This window comes from Cebus imitator, unplaced genomic scaffold, assembly GCF_001604975.1.
Source record: "Cebus imitator isolate Cc_AM_T3 unplaced genomic scaffold, Cebus_imitator-1.0 Scaffold13, whole genome shotgun sequence".
Lineage (NCBI taxonomy): Eukaryota > Metazoa > Chordata > Mammalia > Primates > Cebidae > Cebus > Cebus imitator.
In genome coordinates, this window is record NW_016107328.1 from 1,862,408 (window position 1) to 1,876,998 (window position 14,591).

Here is a 14,591-nt window from a genome sequence, read left to right on the forward strand (position 1 = left end):
TTAGCTTTTTTTTGATAAAATTCATATGGAATAAAATTTGCCATTTTAACAATTTTAAAATATAAAATTCAATAGTTTTACTATGTTTGCAAGATTGCACAAATTCTACAACTACCTAATTCCAGAACATTTTCATTGCTCCAAAAATAACTCTGCACTCATTAAGCAGTCATTCAAGATTCATCCATATTATAGCATGTATCAATAATTCATTCTTTTTTTATGGCTGAGTGATAATTCATTGCATGTATATGCTACATATTGTCTAGCCATTCTTCTGTTGGTAGACATTTGAGTTGTTTTCACTTTTAAGCTATTGGTTAGTGCTTCTGTGAGCATTTGTTTACGAGTTTTCGCATGAATATTTGTTTTCATTTCTCTTGGATATATACCAAGGAGTAGGATTGCTTTTGGTACCCTTGTCAAAAATCAATTGGGTATAAATATATGAGTTTAATTCTGGATCCTTAATTCTATTTCATTGATCAATATGTCTCGTTTAATGTCAATACTATACTGTTTAGATGGTTATAACTTTGTAGTAAGTTTTGAAATGGGGAAGTTTGAATCTTCCAACTTTGTTCTTCTTTATGAAGATTGTTTTGACTTTTCAGGGTCTTTTGCAATTCCGTATGAATTTCAGGATCAGCTTGTCTATTTCTTCAAAAAAAGTCAGTTGTATTTTTGTTAAGGATTGCGTTAGATCTGTATTAGTTCATTCTCACACTGCTGTGAAGAAATACCCGAGACTGGATAATTTATAAAGAAAAGAGGTTTAATTGACTCACAGTTCTACATGGCTGAGGAGGCCTCAGGAAACTTACAGTCATGGTGGAAGGCAAGGGAGAAGCAGGCACCTTCTTCACAGGACAGCAGGACAGAGTGGGTGCAAGCAAGGGGAAATGCCAGACAGTTATAAACCCATCAGATTTTATAAGAACACACAATCATGAGAACTGCATGGGGGAAACTAATCCCATGATCCCACTACCTCCACGTGGTCCTGCCCTTGACAAGTCAAGATTATGGGGATTACAATTTGAGGTGAGATTTGAGTGGGGACCCAGAGCCAAGCCATTTCAAGATGCGTTCAGAGACTATTGCCATCTTAGCAATATTAAACCTTCCAATCCATGAACATGGGATATATTTCCATTTATTTAGGTCTTGTTTAATTTCTTTCAACAGTGTGTTGTATTTTTCAATGTACAAGTTTTATACCTCCTTGGTTACTGTAATTCCTAAGTATTTTATTTTTTTGATGCTACTATAAATGGAACTGTTTTCATACTTTATTTTCAGGTTGTTTATTGCTAGTTTATAAGTGCAACTGTTATTTATACATAGATATTTTATCCTGCAATTTTGCTGGACTTGTTTATTAGATCTTGTGAACTTTATTAGTTTTTAAAAAAACCTTTAAAAATGTGTTTATTAGTTTTTTAGTGTACTTCTCAGGAGTCTATACATATAATCTTGTCATCTGTGACTAGGGGTAATTCTACTTTTTTCTTTCTAATCTGGATTCTTGGTATTTTATTTTCATGCCTAATTGCCCTGGCAAGAAACTCCAGTACAGCTTTGAATAGAAATGATGAGTAGACATTCTTGTTCTGTTACTGATCTTAGGAAGAAAGTATCCAGTCTTTTACCATTAAGTATGATGGGGTGTGTGTGTGTGTGTTAGATGTTCTTCATCAGGTTAAGGAAGCTCCTTTTATTCTTAGGTTGTTGAGTATTGTTTATTTTTTAAATCATTAGATGGTGTTGGATTTTGTCAGATGTTTTTTCTGAGTCTGTTGAGATGACCATGTGGTTTTTTCCTCTTTGTTATGTTAATATGATATATTACATTGATACATTTTTACATGCTAGGATGTAATCACCCTTGTATTTTGGGGGTAGATCTCATTTAGTCATATTGCATAATCTTTTTGCTGTGCTGCTAGATTCAGTTTCCTAGTATTTTGTTAGATATATTTGCATTTGTAGTCATAAGAGATACTGGTCTAGAGTCTTTGATGTCTTTGGTTTTGGTTTCAGGGTAATAGTGGCCTCCTAGTAGCATGACTTGAGAAGTGTTCCCTCTTCTATTTTTTGGAATATTTTTAAGTATTGATGTTAATTCTTCTTTAAATATTTGGTAGAATTCACCAGTAAAACTATTTAGTCCTGGGCTTTTTATTTTTCCACTGATTCAATCTCTTGTTATAGGTGTATGCATATTTGCTATTTTTGAATTACATTCAGTAGTTTGTCTTTCTACAGAATTTCCATTTCATCTAGGTTGTCTAATTTGTTGACATACAATTGTTCATAATCTCTAATAATTATTTTGATTTTTGTAAGGTTAAATGGTAACGTTTTCCCTTTCACTAACGATTTTAGCAATTTGAGTCTTAGCTGTTTTTTCTTGGTAAGTTTAGCTCAAGGTTTGTCATTTTCTTAATCTTTGAAAAACATTGGTTTTGTTGATTTTCTCTTTGTTTTCTATATTTTATTTAATCTCTTTTCATTCTAGGCATTATTATTTCTTTCCTTCTTGTATTGGATTTAGTTTGCTTCTGGTTTTTTTTTTTTTTTTTTTTTTTTTTTTTTNTTTTTCCTTAAGTTGCAAAGTGTAAGCTATTGATGTGAGATATTTCTTTCAGATCCTTCTCTCTCTCTCTTTCTTTCTCCAGCTTTATTAAGGTATTATTGACAAAATTGTATAAGTTTACAGTGATAATTTGTTATGCATATATATAGTGAAATGATACCACAATCAAGTTAGTTAATGTATCTGTTACCTCACGTAGCTACCATTATTTTCATATGTGTGTGGTGAAAACATTTAAGATATGTCTTAGCAAATTTTAAGTATCCAATACAGTATTGTTAATTATAGTCGCCATGCTTTACCTTAGATTCCCAGGGTGCATTGAATCTACAGGCTGCTTTTGTTGGTATGGACATTTTAACAATATTAATTCTTCTGATCCATGAACGTGGGATATCTTCGATTTCTTTCATTGATAGTTTTTAGTATACAGATCTTTCACTTTGATTACATTTACTCCTAAGTATTCTTTTTGATGCTATTGTAAATGGGATTGTTTTCTTTTTCAGATTGTTGTTTTTTATAGAAACACAATAGATCTTTGTATGTTGATTTTGTATCTTGTAACTTTATACATTTATTCTAACAGCTTTTGGATGGAATCTTTTAGGGGTTTCTATATCTAAGATTATGTCATCTGCAAGCAGAGACAGTTCCACTCTTTCCTTTTTACTTTGTGTGCTTTCTATTTTTTTCTTATCTAATTACTCTGGCTAGGACTTCCAATGCCAGGATGAATATAAGTGGTGGGAGTAGGTACCTTGTCTTATTCCTGATCTGGGAGGAGGCGTTCAGCTTTTCGCCATTGAGTATTATGTTAGCTGTGGGTCTGTCAGTTGTTGAAGCACATTCCCTTATTATGTTGCAGTACATTCCTTGTTATCTGATTTTTTGAGAGGTTTTATCATGAAAGGTTGTTGAATTTTGTCAAACCTTTTTTCATACTTATTGAGATGATCATGTGTGATTTTTGTCCTTAATTCTATAAAGGTTATATATCACATTTACTTATTTGCATATGTTGAACCAGCCTTGCATCTCAGTGATAAATCCCTCATTATCAGGATGTGTAATTTTTTTAAATGTTCTATTGAATTTGGTTTGTTAGTATTTTTTTTTTGAGTATTTTTGCATTATCAGGAATATTGGCCTACACTTTTTTTTTTTTTTTGGGTCTTTTTTTTTTTGTAGTGTCTGTCTAGCTTTGTCCTTTCAAAATGAGTTTGTAGATATTCCCTCCTGTTTTATTTTTTTTTAAAGCACTTGAGTAAGATTGGCATTAATTCTTTCTAAAATATTAGGTAGAATTCACCAGTGAAACCATCTGGTCCTGGCTTTTCTTTGTTGGGAGATTTTGTTTGCTGTTTCAGTCTTCTTACTTGTTATTGGTCTATTCAGATTTTCTATTCCTTTATGATCTAGTCTTGGTAGGTTGTGTGAGTCTAGGGATTTATCAGTTTTTTTCTAGATTATCTAGTTGGTTGGCATATAATTGTTGATATAATCTCTTATGATCATTTGTATTTCTGTGGTATCATTTATAATGTATCCATTTTTATTCATAGTTTAATTCATTTGTGGCCTCTCTTTTTTTCTTGATTAGTCTAAGGGTTTTTCAGCTGTGTTTATCTTTTCAAAAGCAAGCTCTTAGTTTGTTGATTTTAAAAATTCTTTTTCTATTTTGTTTATTTCTGCTCCACTCTATTGTTTCCTTCCATCTGCTAACTTTGGGCTTAGTTTATTCTTCTTTTTCTAATTCCTTGAGTTGTAAAGTTATGTTGTTTAGTTGAGATTTTTCTTTTTTTCTAATGTAAGCAATAAACTTTCTTTTTAGAACTGCTTCTGCTGCATCCTGTAAGTTTTGGTATATTGTGTTTTTGTTCGGTTCATCTCAAAGTATTTCTAATTTCCCTTATGATTTCCTTTTTGGCCCATTGACTATTTAAGATTACCATATAATTTTCATAAAGTTTTGAATTTCCCAAATTTCTTTCTTTTTATTTCTAATTTAATTCCACATACTTGAATGATTTCAGTTCTTTTAAATTTACAGAGACTTGACTTATGACCTAACATGTGGTCTGTTTTGGGGAATTTTTCATGTGCACTTGAGAATACTTTGCATTCTTTTCTTGCTAGGTGGCATGTTCAGTATATGTATTAGAATATGTTGGTTTATAGGGTTGTTCACATCTATTTCCTGGCTGATGCCCAGATTTTATAATTGAGGAATATGTGGCTTAGAGACTCAGAGGAGTTAAAATAACATACTCAAGATTACCTATTTAGTAAGTGAGAGAAAGGGATTTAGGCCCAGCTGGTTTGATGTTATTTGCATGTTATTGTGTAGTCCAGGAATTATCAAATTCTTATTATTGAGTCTACTTTTATAAATTACTTTTTCTTTATTATATAATTTACTTTTCACTTAAATTATTCTTGAATATATTTTCTTTTTTTTGTTGTGTATGCTAAACAACTTTTGTCTATGTAGTTTAATTTTAAAAAGTGTTAATTCCTTAAACTCAGCCTCTTAACACGACAACATTTTTTTAAAAAGTCATGAACTTCAAGTCTTTTTCTCTTTGTGAAAGTTCATAAAATTTGAGGCTTGTAGAGGCTTAGTTTCTCTCTAATGATTTTCATTCAGGTTTAACCTTCACAATTCATTTTAAGTTGAGAGATACTTGAAATGGTTTCATTAAACCTTTAACTGAGTAGTAATTGATTTATTGTTTTAGTCTCTCGTTATAACATGAAGGCACTGAAATCCTCTGGTTTATTTTATAGCCTTTTAATCTTTTTTGCTCATGTAGGAAGTGGTCTACACAAAGACCTTTAATTTTCCTCCTTTTTTCCTTATCAAACTTCTGGCTATGATCCAACAATAAATTTCATGGACCAAGCTCATTCTCTTTTGTGTGTGTGTGTGTGTGTGTGCGTGTGTGTGCACGCATGTGAGTGTGTGATCATATCTGTGTGTGTGTATATGGGTCTGCTTGTGAGGGCACATGTGTGTGTATATGGGTGTGTTTGTGTGTATGTGTGTGATTGTGTATATAGGCATGTTTGAATGTGCACATGTGTGTGATTGTGTATTAGATGGTGTGTGAATGTGCATATGTGTGATACTGTATATAGGGCTTATGTGAGTGTGCATGCGTGTGATTGCATATCTGGACGCATTGTGAGTATACGTGTGTGTGTGATTGTGAAGATGGGCATGTTTGTAAGTGTGCTGTGTGTGGTTGTGGGCACATGTGTAAGTGCACGTGTGTATGAGATTGTGTATATGGTACATTTGTGACCGCACATGTACATGTTGTTGTGTACATGGGCATGTGGGTGAGTGTGCATGTGAGTGTGTGCTTATATGTATGGGTGCTTGTGTGTGTATGATTGTGTATATGGATAGGTGTGTGAGTGTGCATGTGTATGATTTTGTATATGGGTGTGTGTGAGCATGTGTGTGTGAGAGTGTGTGTGCGTGCTCATGCGTTCATTTATCCTGATGCAGGCTAGGGCCGTTGAGGAAGAATGTACATGGGTCTCCTGAGAGCCTTGTTTTGGCTCTTCCATTTTCTCTCTCATGTCAGACCCTCTGTAGAAACTCTTCCCTTCTTCTTACCTTTCTTTTCCTCTCCCCTCCCCCTTTCCATCTCTTTAGTTGTTAATTGTTTGTTGTGTGCCTGCTGTATGTCTGGGTGCTGTGCTAGGTGCTGGTGCTGCAGGAGGGGCCCACAGGCTGTTGACTGTGGCCCCCTGACTGGTGAATGGCAAATAGGCAAAAAGGCAGTTTCAGTGCAGCAGGGTGAGTGCTTCTGCATGGTTAAGTTCAGGCTGCTAAGACTTCCTCTAATGTGAGGGTCAAAGGAGGCTTCCCAGGTGATGTCTATGTTTAAATCTGTATGTTCCCTCTTCTGGGCATTTACCATGAATCAAGGCATTCTGAGTGCCTGTAGGAACTTTGAGCCCTCTAATCTGCCCTTGTCAACAGCACAATGCCGTGGAAATGGCACACGTCTTGGAACCAGACTTAGGCTCTGTTCCTGGAGATTTCATGTGATTGATGGGGCCTGGGCTGGCACACAGGGACCTTTGTGCAGATTACAAAAGGTGCCCCCATTCTGGGGGGATGAGTTAGTAACAGGAGATCTTTCTGGGTGAACAAACATAAAATGTTCTCAGGGCTGATGCAGTGGGTGCTGGAGCACATAGCTTGGCTAGTGGAATTTGGCCCTGGTGAGCCTCCAGTCACCCCCTTACACAGGGCACAGCCTGCACCACAGCATTGAGGCTCTGCTCTGGGCTTAGGCAAGTGGCATGGCCCCTCCAGGCTGTGACTTTTGTCATCTGTCAATGGGAGATAAGATACTGGCCTTTTTCATAGGTTCTGAGACAAGTACATGTTCATAAGTGATGCCGTAGTCTATTGTGACTGCCTGATACACATTATACCCTCCTGTTCCTTATATCCATATACTTTTGGGTCATGCTGAAGCTTGTCACTGCATGAGACTATCATTCTTTTCCTGCAGAACTTAGTGAAGAAGTCAAAGTGTGTCATTTCTGTGCTTGGATATTAATTGAACTGTCCAAAGGACTTGCTATGACATGGGTATGAAGTTCACTGACTTTTAGGCAAACAGGTCTGGATTCAAGTCCTGGCCCTGCCATTTATTAATCCCCTGACCTTGAAGCAAATTAGTTAATCTTCTTAAGCCTCAGTGACCTCGACTATATCATGGATATCATACTGATGCCTTCCTTGGGGATTAAATGAGGACATGCATGTGAAGTGCTTAGCATGGTGCCTGAGATGTATGTGCTTAATAATTATTAGTTACGTGGCATTTCCACGATATGGCTGGTAAAGCTACAAGGAGCAGGCTTGAGATGGCTTCAGCCTCCCCGGTGCCTGGGATTGTGGAACAGGATGAAGTGTGTCCCTGCAAAGGGGATGTTGCATTCCTCATAAACCTAAAAGGCTTGTGTTCCTTGTTTATGATAAATAATTCATTGTCTCCCCTATTGCTTCCTGAGCTTTGGAAGTAAATGTCAGAGAGATTGACTGTCAGGGCCTTAAAATGTTAGTCTTTCCGGATTTTCCGAAATTCTCAAGTTGGTATGACTAGAGATTGAGCTGCCCTGTGTGAGTTCTGGGAGGCTGGCCGTATCCAGGCTTTTAGACATAATAAAATTTGTGTGCCTTTAATTCTGTATTGGCTTTCTTGGTGTGAGAGCTATTTTAAAATGAAGAACTTAAGGAAAAAATGCATATTGAGTCAGAATGAATGAGAGTGCATGTACGTCAGGAATCATATTATCTAACTGTGGACCGGCTGGGAGGATCATAGTTTCTTAAAAGAGATATTCTAAGTCAGAATCTTAATGACTCTGGCCATAATATTAAACAGTTGCCATTCATCAGTTACCTCCTGAGTTCTGTGCTCAGCATTGTAATGGATTACTTTTGCCAGTAGTGAGTCTATAAAATAGAGGCAGTTTTGTGTTTATTTTTCACATTGGAAACTGAGGCTCAGGAGAGATTTGATCCCAGGTAGGTCCCGCTCCAAGCCAGCATTCTCTGCAGAGCACAGATTGTCTCTATTAATGTGTCTAGAGCTGACCATTTCTTATCCGTGCCTCAGGGGTATATGATTCCGTAGAAGCATTTTTGATTGGGGATAAGGAAACCCAGTTCCAGTTCTGCATGCTCAGCAGCTGGCCCTGGAAAACGTGCCAAGCCACTTGAACCGTTGTGCCGCTTGTTTCTTCTCCTACTGAGGACATTCTGTTGGCTACATCCATCTCTTAAGGTTTTTATGAGGATAAAATGAGATAATTGCTGGGAAAGTGCAAACTTGAGTGATGCACAAATAAAGGGCTTACGTTATTAAATTTTTGATAATGTTGGGCTATTTTTTGCATTAATGCTCATGTTTTGTTTTGATTGAATTAGAGATCTTTTGGCTGATTCTCTGCACCTTGCCAGTTTTTGGCCTTGGATCTGCAAGGGTGATTTTCTGGCAAAGAGGAAGTTGTCTTGAAACTATGGATTTAGAGCAGGGTTAAGAGGCACTGTGGCTCAGCCCTTTCTTCCTGTTGGAAACTTAGGATACAGGAAATGATTTCTTCTCCAGATGTTTCTTCTCCTATCATCAAACAATGGATCAGTGTTTACTTATTAATTGTATCTACTCGAGCTCTGTTCAAGACGCTGTGCGACCCAAGAATTAAAAGGCCAGCTCAGACTTCAGGGTTTGTAATGAAAGGTGGGGAAAGATAGAAACACTTAGGGAGTGGTATGGGCGCATACACACCCCACGTGTGTGTGGCTGACACTGTAATTCCAATCAAGCTGTGGGAATGGTCATCCTGCTCACTTAACTGGTAACGCCTCATGAAGGAGGCACTGAGGTCTTAACTGGAACTGACATGTCAGGATTTGAATTGGGGCTTTGTGTCTGATTGGTGATGAAGGAGGTGGTCACAGGTGGGGAGAATAGTACAGGTAAGTGAAAGGAGACAGGGATTATCTGTGTATATTTGGAGAGGTGTAGAAAATTGCCCTGAGCAGTCAAGGGGGAGGAAGGTGGAGGTAGAGGCACTCTGTGTGTGTATGGTGTGTGTATGTCAATACGTTAGGGTTGGATCATGTGCTAAAAGACCTGGAAGGCCAGGCCTGAGAGTTGTGGGCAAAGTCATTCAGAATGATGGAAGGTTCTAGAGTAAATGAATGACAGATTAGGGATGGAGGCAGAGAAAGCCCAGAGCAGGAGGCTGGAATCTGGACACCACGTGCAGGCATCCGGGTGGTGAGATTGCTTTGTGAACAGAGAGGGGATTTATTGGAGAGACATCTTTAGGGCAAAGTCCATAGAGTTCAGTGACAGATTAATTCAAGGAATTCAGTGGGAGGAAGAGGAATTAAAGCTAACTCCACTGAAATGTTTTGATTTAGAGGTTACATGATTTTCTTTGCCCAGTTCCAAGATTCTTAGCTCTGCCATAAAATGTGGGTAGTTGACAGCAGCAGCTCATTTTCAGAGCTTAAATTATTTAAGCTCATTTATGAATATTTCATTTTTAGCGAGCTAATTGGTCTTGAGGCTCTGAATTATGGATGCAGCAAGCTGGAAGATTAGTTTTGTCACCATCATGTTTGAGGTTTTCCAAAGCTTTCAGGCCAGTTTTATTTATTCCTTGCCGTGGAATTAATTGTGCATTGCTCATCAGTTTAATTCACCCAGTTTTGCTGGCTGCCTGCCATGCAGAGCACCAGGTTAGGTGCTGAGGGGGATAAAGAGCAATCAGGACAGGGACTCTGCCTTCGAGGAGTCTCCAGTCTGGGGAAAGGGAAATTCATGATGGCTGCTGTACCGCATGCTGTGCTATGCTCAGGCGAGTGCAAACACTGCGGCTCTGTGTGCTCCATTGTGTCTGTGTGGAGAGAACACTGGGTACCCGACAGTAAGTTTGCCAAACTCAAGGGTACAATTCTCCTCAACACGACCAAGTCCGCCCAAGCCACAAGTTTGGGGGGGTCTCCTGGGCCACCCCTTCTTCTTTCTTATTACTACAGATTTGGAAGTTCCCTGTGGCCTCTCTCAGCTTTGATAATTTGCTAGAACAACTCACAGAACTCAGGAAAGCCCTGTCCTCATGATTATAATTTGATTATACTCAAAGGATGCAAATCAGAGAGCCAGTTAAGGGAAGAGAGGTATGTGGGCAAAGTCGCAGACTGGGAAGGTTCCTGATGTGGAGCTTTCGGTCCCTCCATGGAGGGACCGGGAGTATTTCTCATCAGGGGAGCTCACTGGAGCTTTGGTATCCCAGGTTTTTACTAGGACCCCACGACACCCTGCCCACATGCTGCCTTTTAGTCCCTATCTCTCCTGTAGGTTCTGACCGATGCCTTTAATTTTCCCAAGTCCCCATCATAAATCCCATTGTTTGTCTAGTGGCCAAAGTCCCTGGGCAAACAGAGATGCTCCTATCAGGAGGGGAATCTGGGGGCCTAGAAATCACCTCCTTGTAGCCAAGGGCAAAGGCCAGACTTCTCTTTGGGTAAAGTTAATTCTTCACTACACAACGGCATCCTGGTAGAGCATTTTGGAGGAGTGGCTTTTGTCTGCGGGATGGCCGAGTCTCACTGGGGTTAGACCTGGGCCACAGACTTCAGTCAACTGTTAGGCACCCTGTTTCTGGAATTCCACTGACATGATATGAGGTGGGTGTTTTATAGCCTCTGTTAATTCTGCTTCTCTGATATTAATTGCTGCTTCAGTAGGTCGTGCAAGTGCACATTGGTGTGAAGAATAATAAGGAGAAAAGTTTTAAAGAGTCTGAGGAAAATGATTTGTTCTCACTCTGTACCGTCTATTTCTTCCCTCTCTTTTCCTGTGCACACGAACTGATTTCCTGGAAACACAGCCTTTGTTCTCCTTGTTTAAATCTAGGGAAGGCTCCCAGGACCTGTGCCCCTTGTTTTATCTGGTTTGCCCTCCTATCATTAAGTACCTTGTCATCCCTTGTGTTCCCCTCCCCACCATGCCCCAGAGAGATAGAGTGAAGGCAGGAATCTCGCTGGCTGCCCTGGTGCAGGGCTCTGGTTTGGATCTTTCAGCCAAGGCTGACTCACATACCAGCGGCATTGTAGTTCAGTAGAAGCTCTGTTCCAGCAAGGGCCCTCCTTTCCCAGCAAATCTCTTGCCTCATTCGTGCCTGGTCTCCCTAATGGGAACGCCATACCAAGGCAGGCTCCTTTGTCCAGATTCCCTGTGGTCAGGCTGTTGTATCCCCGCAGACTCTGCCCCAGACTGTCCTGCCCATCTCTGCTCCCCTCTGCCCCTGTGGCCTCTGTGATTTGTGAGCACAAGTGACTTACTTAACCTGCCCTCATGGTAGTAGCAGTAGATGAAGTGGCTGGAGTCTTACTGTGCAGAGCCACAGCCTTAGAGAGAGCAGGAAGGGACCTGAGAGACATCCCGATTCTGCAGATGCATGTGTACCCAAGATGGTGTGAGAATCTAGGACTCCTTTCTCTGCCTTAATGCTCAGGTTCAAAGAGGGTTGCTGAAATGCCACACCTTCGCCAGCCAGATGGCTGGCATTGGAGATGTTAGCTAGGCTGCTGGGTCTCTGGTTGGCCTTGCTCAGGGACATCTCTCAGGTCTCATCTTTGAAGACCATACCCCTCCACCTTCACACAACGGGATGAAATGCTTTCCTCCCTGCCCTGCTTACCCCTCTTAATTCCGACCTTCATTCCAGAGATGAATGCCTTAAAAATTAACACTAATTGAGAAGAAATACAAGTTGTAAAATGATTTTAAACTTACTCTAAAGCAGCTGTGATCATGCCATTGAAAATCACTAGGTCGCTAGGAAACTGTAAAAATATTGTTATTGTTCTTAGTCCTATAATTTATGGCTTTAGATTGTAATTACTTTTTTTTTTGCCAGGACAATTTGACTCTAATAATTATGACTCCTTGAAATAATCTGAATAATTGTGTAACTCATTAAGGGCATGACAAGCTCAGAAGCCTTTGAGAACACTTTGCAAAGAAGTCCCTAAGCAGTTTCTGAGAACTGGATTTCAGTGGAAGCAGTGCTTCACAAGGGGCAGGATTTGTGAATAGGGGGTTGACAGCTACAACTTCAGATCCTCCCAGCATTGTTGAAGAAGGATGTACAGAGATGCTGATAAACTGGTTGCCTTGACGCAGAACATTAGAAAATTGTTTACCCACTAGTACACAGATACAATGATATTAGCACCAAAGATAATACAGCTGTTAATTTCTGGAATCCCCTCAAATTTTTCATTTTTAATAAAATGTGAAACCTGAACATAGCCTCACACTTGGAGTGTGAACGTGAGCCCTGCACTGCTGTCTCACGTGACTCCACTGTGCCTTCTTGTTTCCTCGGTAGAGTTTTTGGTCATGAAGAGGAAGAGAGGCAGGCCTAAGGGGTCCACGAAGAAGCCCAGTGCAGAAGAGGAACTGGCAGAAAACATCGTGAGTCCAACGGAGGACAGCCCACTGGCTCTGGAGGAAGGGAACAGCCTGCCTCCGAGCAGCCTGGAGTGTAGCAAGTGCTGTCGAAAGTTCTCCAACACGCGCCAGCTGCGGAAGCACATCTGCATTATCGTGCTGAATTTGGGTGAGGAGGAAGGAGAAGCAGGTAAAAGCTGCCAAAGGGCTGTACATGTCAATTTCCTATGAAGAGGTGTATCTGCTAATATCAGGTTTCACTGGGTCGGTTATTACTTGGAAATAGCATATATTTATTCAGATCTCACCCATCTGGAAAAGTGCTTATTTTCCTAATGATGACTGACTATTGCTGTAGGTAATCTTTGAAGTGATGTGTCATCTGGGAGTTGATGCCCATGGCATGCAGGTCATGGGGCTGCTTTGCTAGATGCTTTGAGGGCTGCAGGGTTGGTAAAACGCATTTTCTACCTTTGCTGAGCTTCTGTTCTGGGAAAGAAGACAAGGTTTTAAATGCATCGTGTTACTGGGTAACAAATTGTCAGCAGGAGAAAGCATTCTGATGGAAAGTCAGGAACGAATCTGGTGTCCCAGTTTGGGTGGCATTGAATTAAAGGAAGGAAGGACATCTTAGTGGATGGATGGGGCCATGTGGGCTGAAGTGTGGAGATGAGGATCCTCAGGGCTCCTGTGAGGGACCTTGATTGGCTGGTGGTGGCTGAGGACTAGATTTCTGTGGGCATCCTTGAGGAAAATAAAGACTATCGGGTGCTTCCTTCAGATATGTTCTTGACTAGGCTTCAGCTCTGAAGCAGCTTCTGAAAGAGGCTGAAATGCAGATGAATGTGAGCAGGGAATGAAGTCACTGTGGGGTAGCTTGTCTGCAGATGACCTTCGCAGGAAGAATGAAATAGCAAGGCTGTACCAGAGTGGTGAGGGCCTCTGCTGTGGTTTCTGTTGTTGTTGGGTCCTTGTGCCATTTTTAAAGCCCTCAAACTGTACCCCGTGTTAAGTTCTCTCTGTTTTGTATTGTGCTAAGCATGTTATGCAGTTCTCATTAAGAACATGGGCTCTGGGTTGTGGCTTTGTCTGGGTTTGTATCCCAGCTTCAGCACTTATTAACTTCATTTTGCCTCAGTTTCCTCATCTGTAAAATCGGAATAAAAGCAGTACTGTCTCCTATCATTACTTTGAAGATGAAATGAGATAGGACTTGTAAATTACTTATGACAGTACCTGCCGTATCAAAAGCTCTGAGTAAATGCCAGCTATTACAGTGAGCTGCTCATAGCCACGTGGATCCAGCACTGCTGTCATCCTTCCTGCCTCATGGGTAAGGGCGTTTAGACCAGGAGAGAGTGAGTGATTTGTCTAGGGTCCTTTAGTTAGTAAGGGACCTGGCCTTTGAACCCAGGCCGTCCTACTCTGAACCCCTATTCTTAAATTCTTCACTATAAATGCCTCCCTACAATGAGCAAGACTCTTGGTTTGCAAAACCCTATCATAGTGCAGATGAATTATTGAGTAATGCATTGACAAATATTTATGGAACATCTAGGTTGGTGGCCAAGGCTTATTGCCAACGTCTGCACAAGTTGTAGAAAATACAAGACACTGTTCCCTCTCCTAAAGAACTCTCAAGGCAATGATGTAAAACCTTGTGGGGTTGCACGGGCTCATGAAAATAACCCATGAAGATCAAAGGAGGTGGAGCTGTCCCTAGATGGAGCCTGAGTAATTGCTGTGTGAGAGCCGTAGGCCGTGAATGCTGTCATTTCAGAATAATCCGCATCATGTTTCAGAACCTAAAGTCCTTTTGGGAAATAAAGACAATTTTAGAAATGAGATGGTTGAAAGAGGAAGGATTAGGATGGACCTCCCCTGAACCTGAAGCTCTGATTTCCGGTGATTTGTTAATCACCGGATTTGGGTTACAGTCTTTCCCCCACCCTCTTGTGTGTGCTTGCACACTCGCTGTCTCTCTC

General features: G+C 40.2%; 1 protein-coding gene across 1 annotated transcript in view; it reads left to right on the plus strand.

Moving 5' to 3' along the window:
* Window positions 1-14,591, plus strand: part of ZFAT (zinc finger and AT-hook domain containing) — a 224,205-nt gene that overhangs the window by 50,131 nt on the left and 159,483 nt on the right. Inside the window, exon 3 of the mRNA XM_017499885.2 lies at window positions 12,545-12,796. Within this exon, the coding sequence (XP_017355374.1) occupies window positions 12,545-12,796 (252 nt within the window). The remainder of the gene's footprint in view (window positions 1-12,544; window positions 12,797-14,591) is intronic.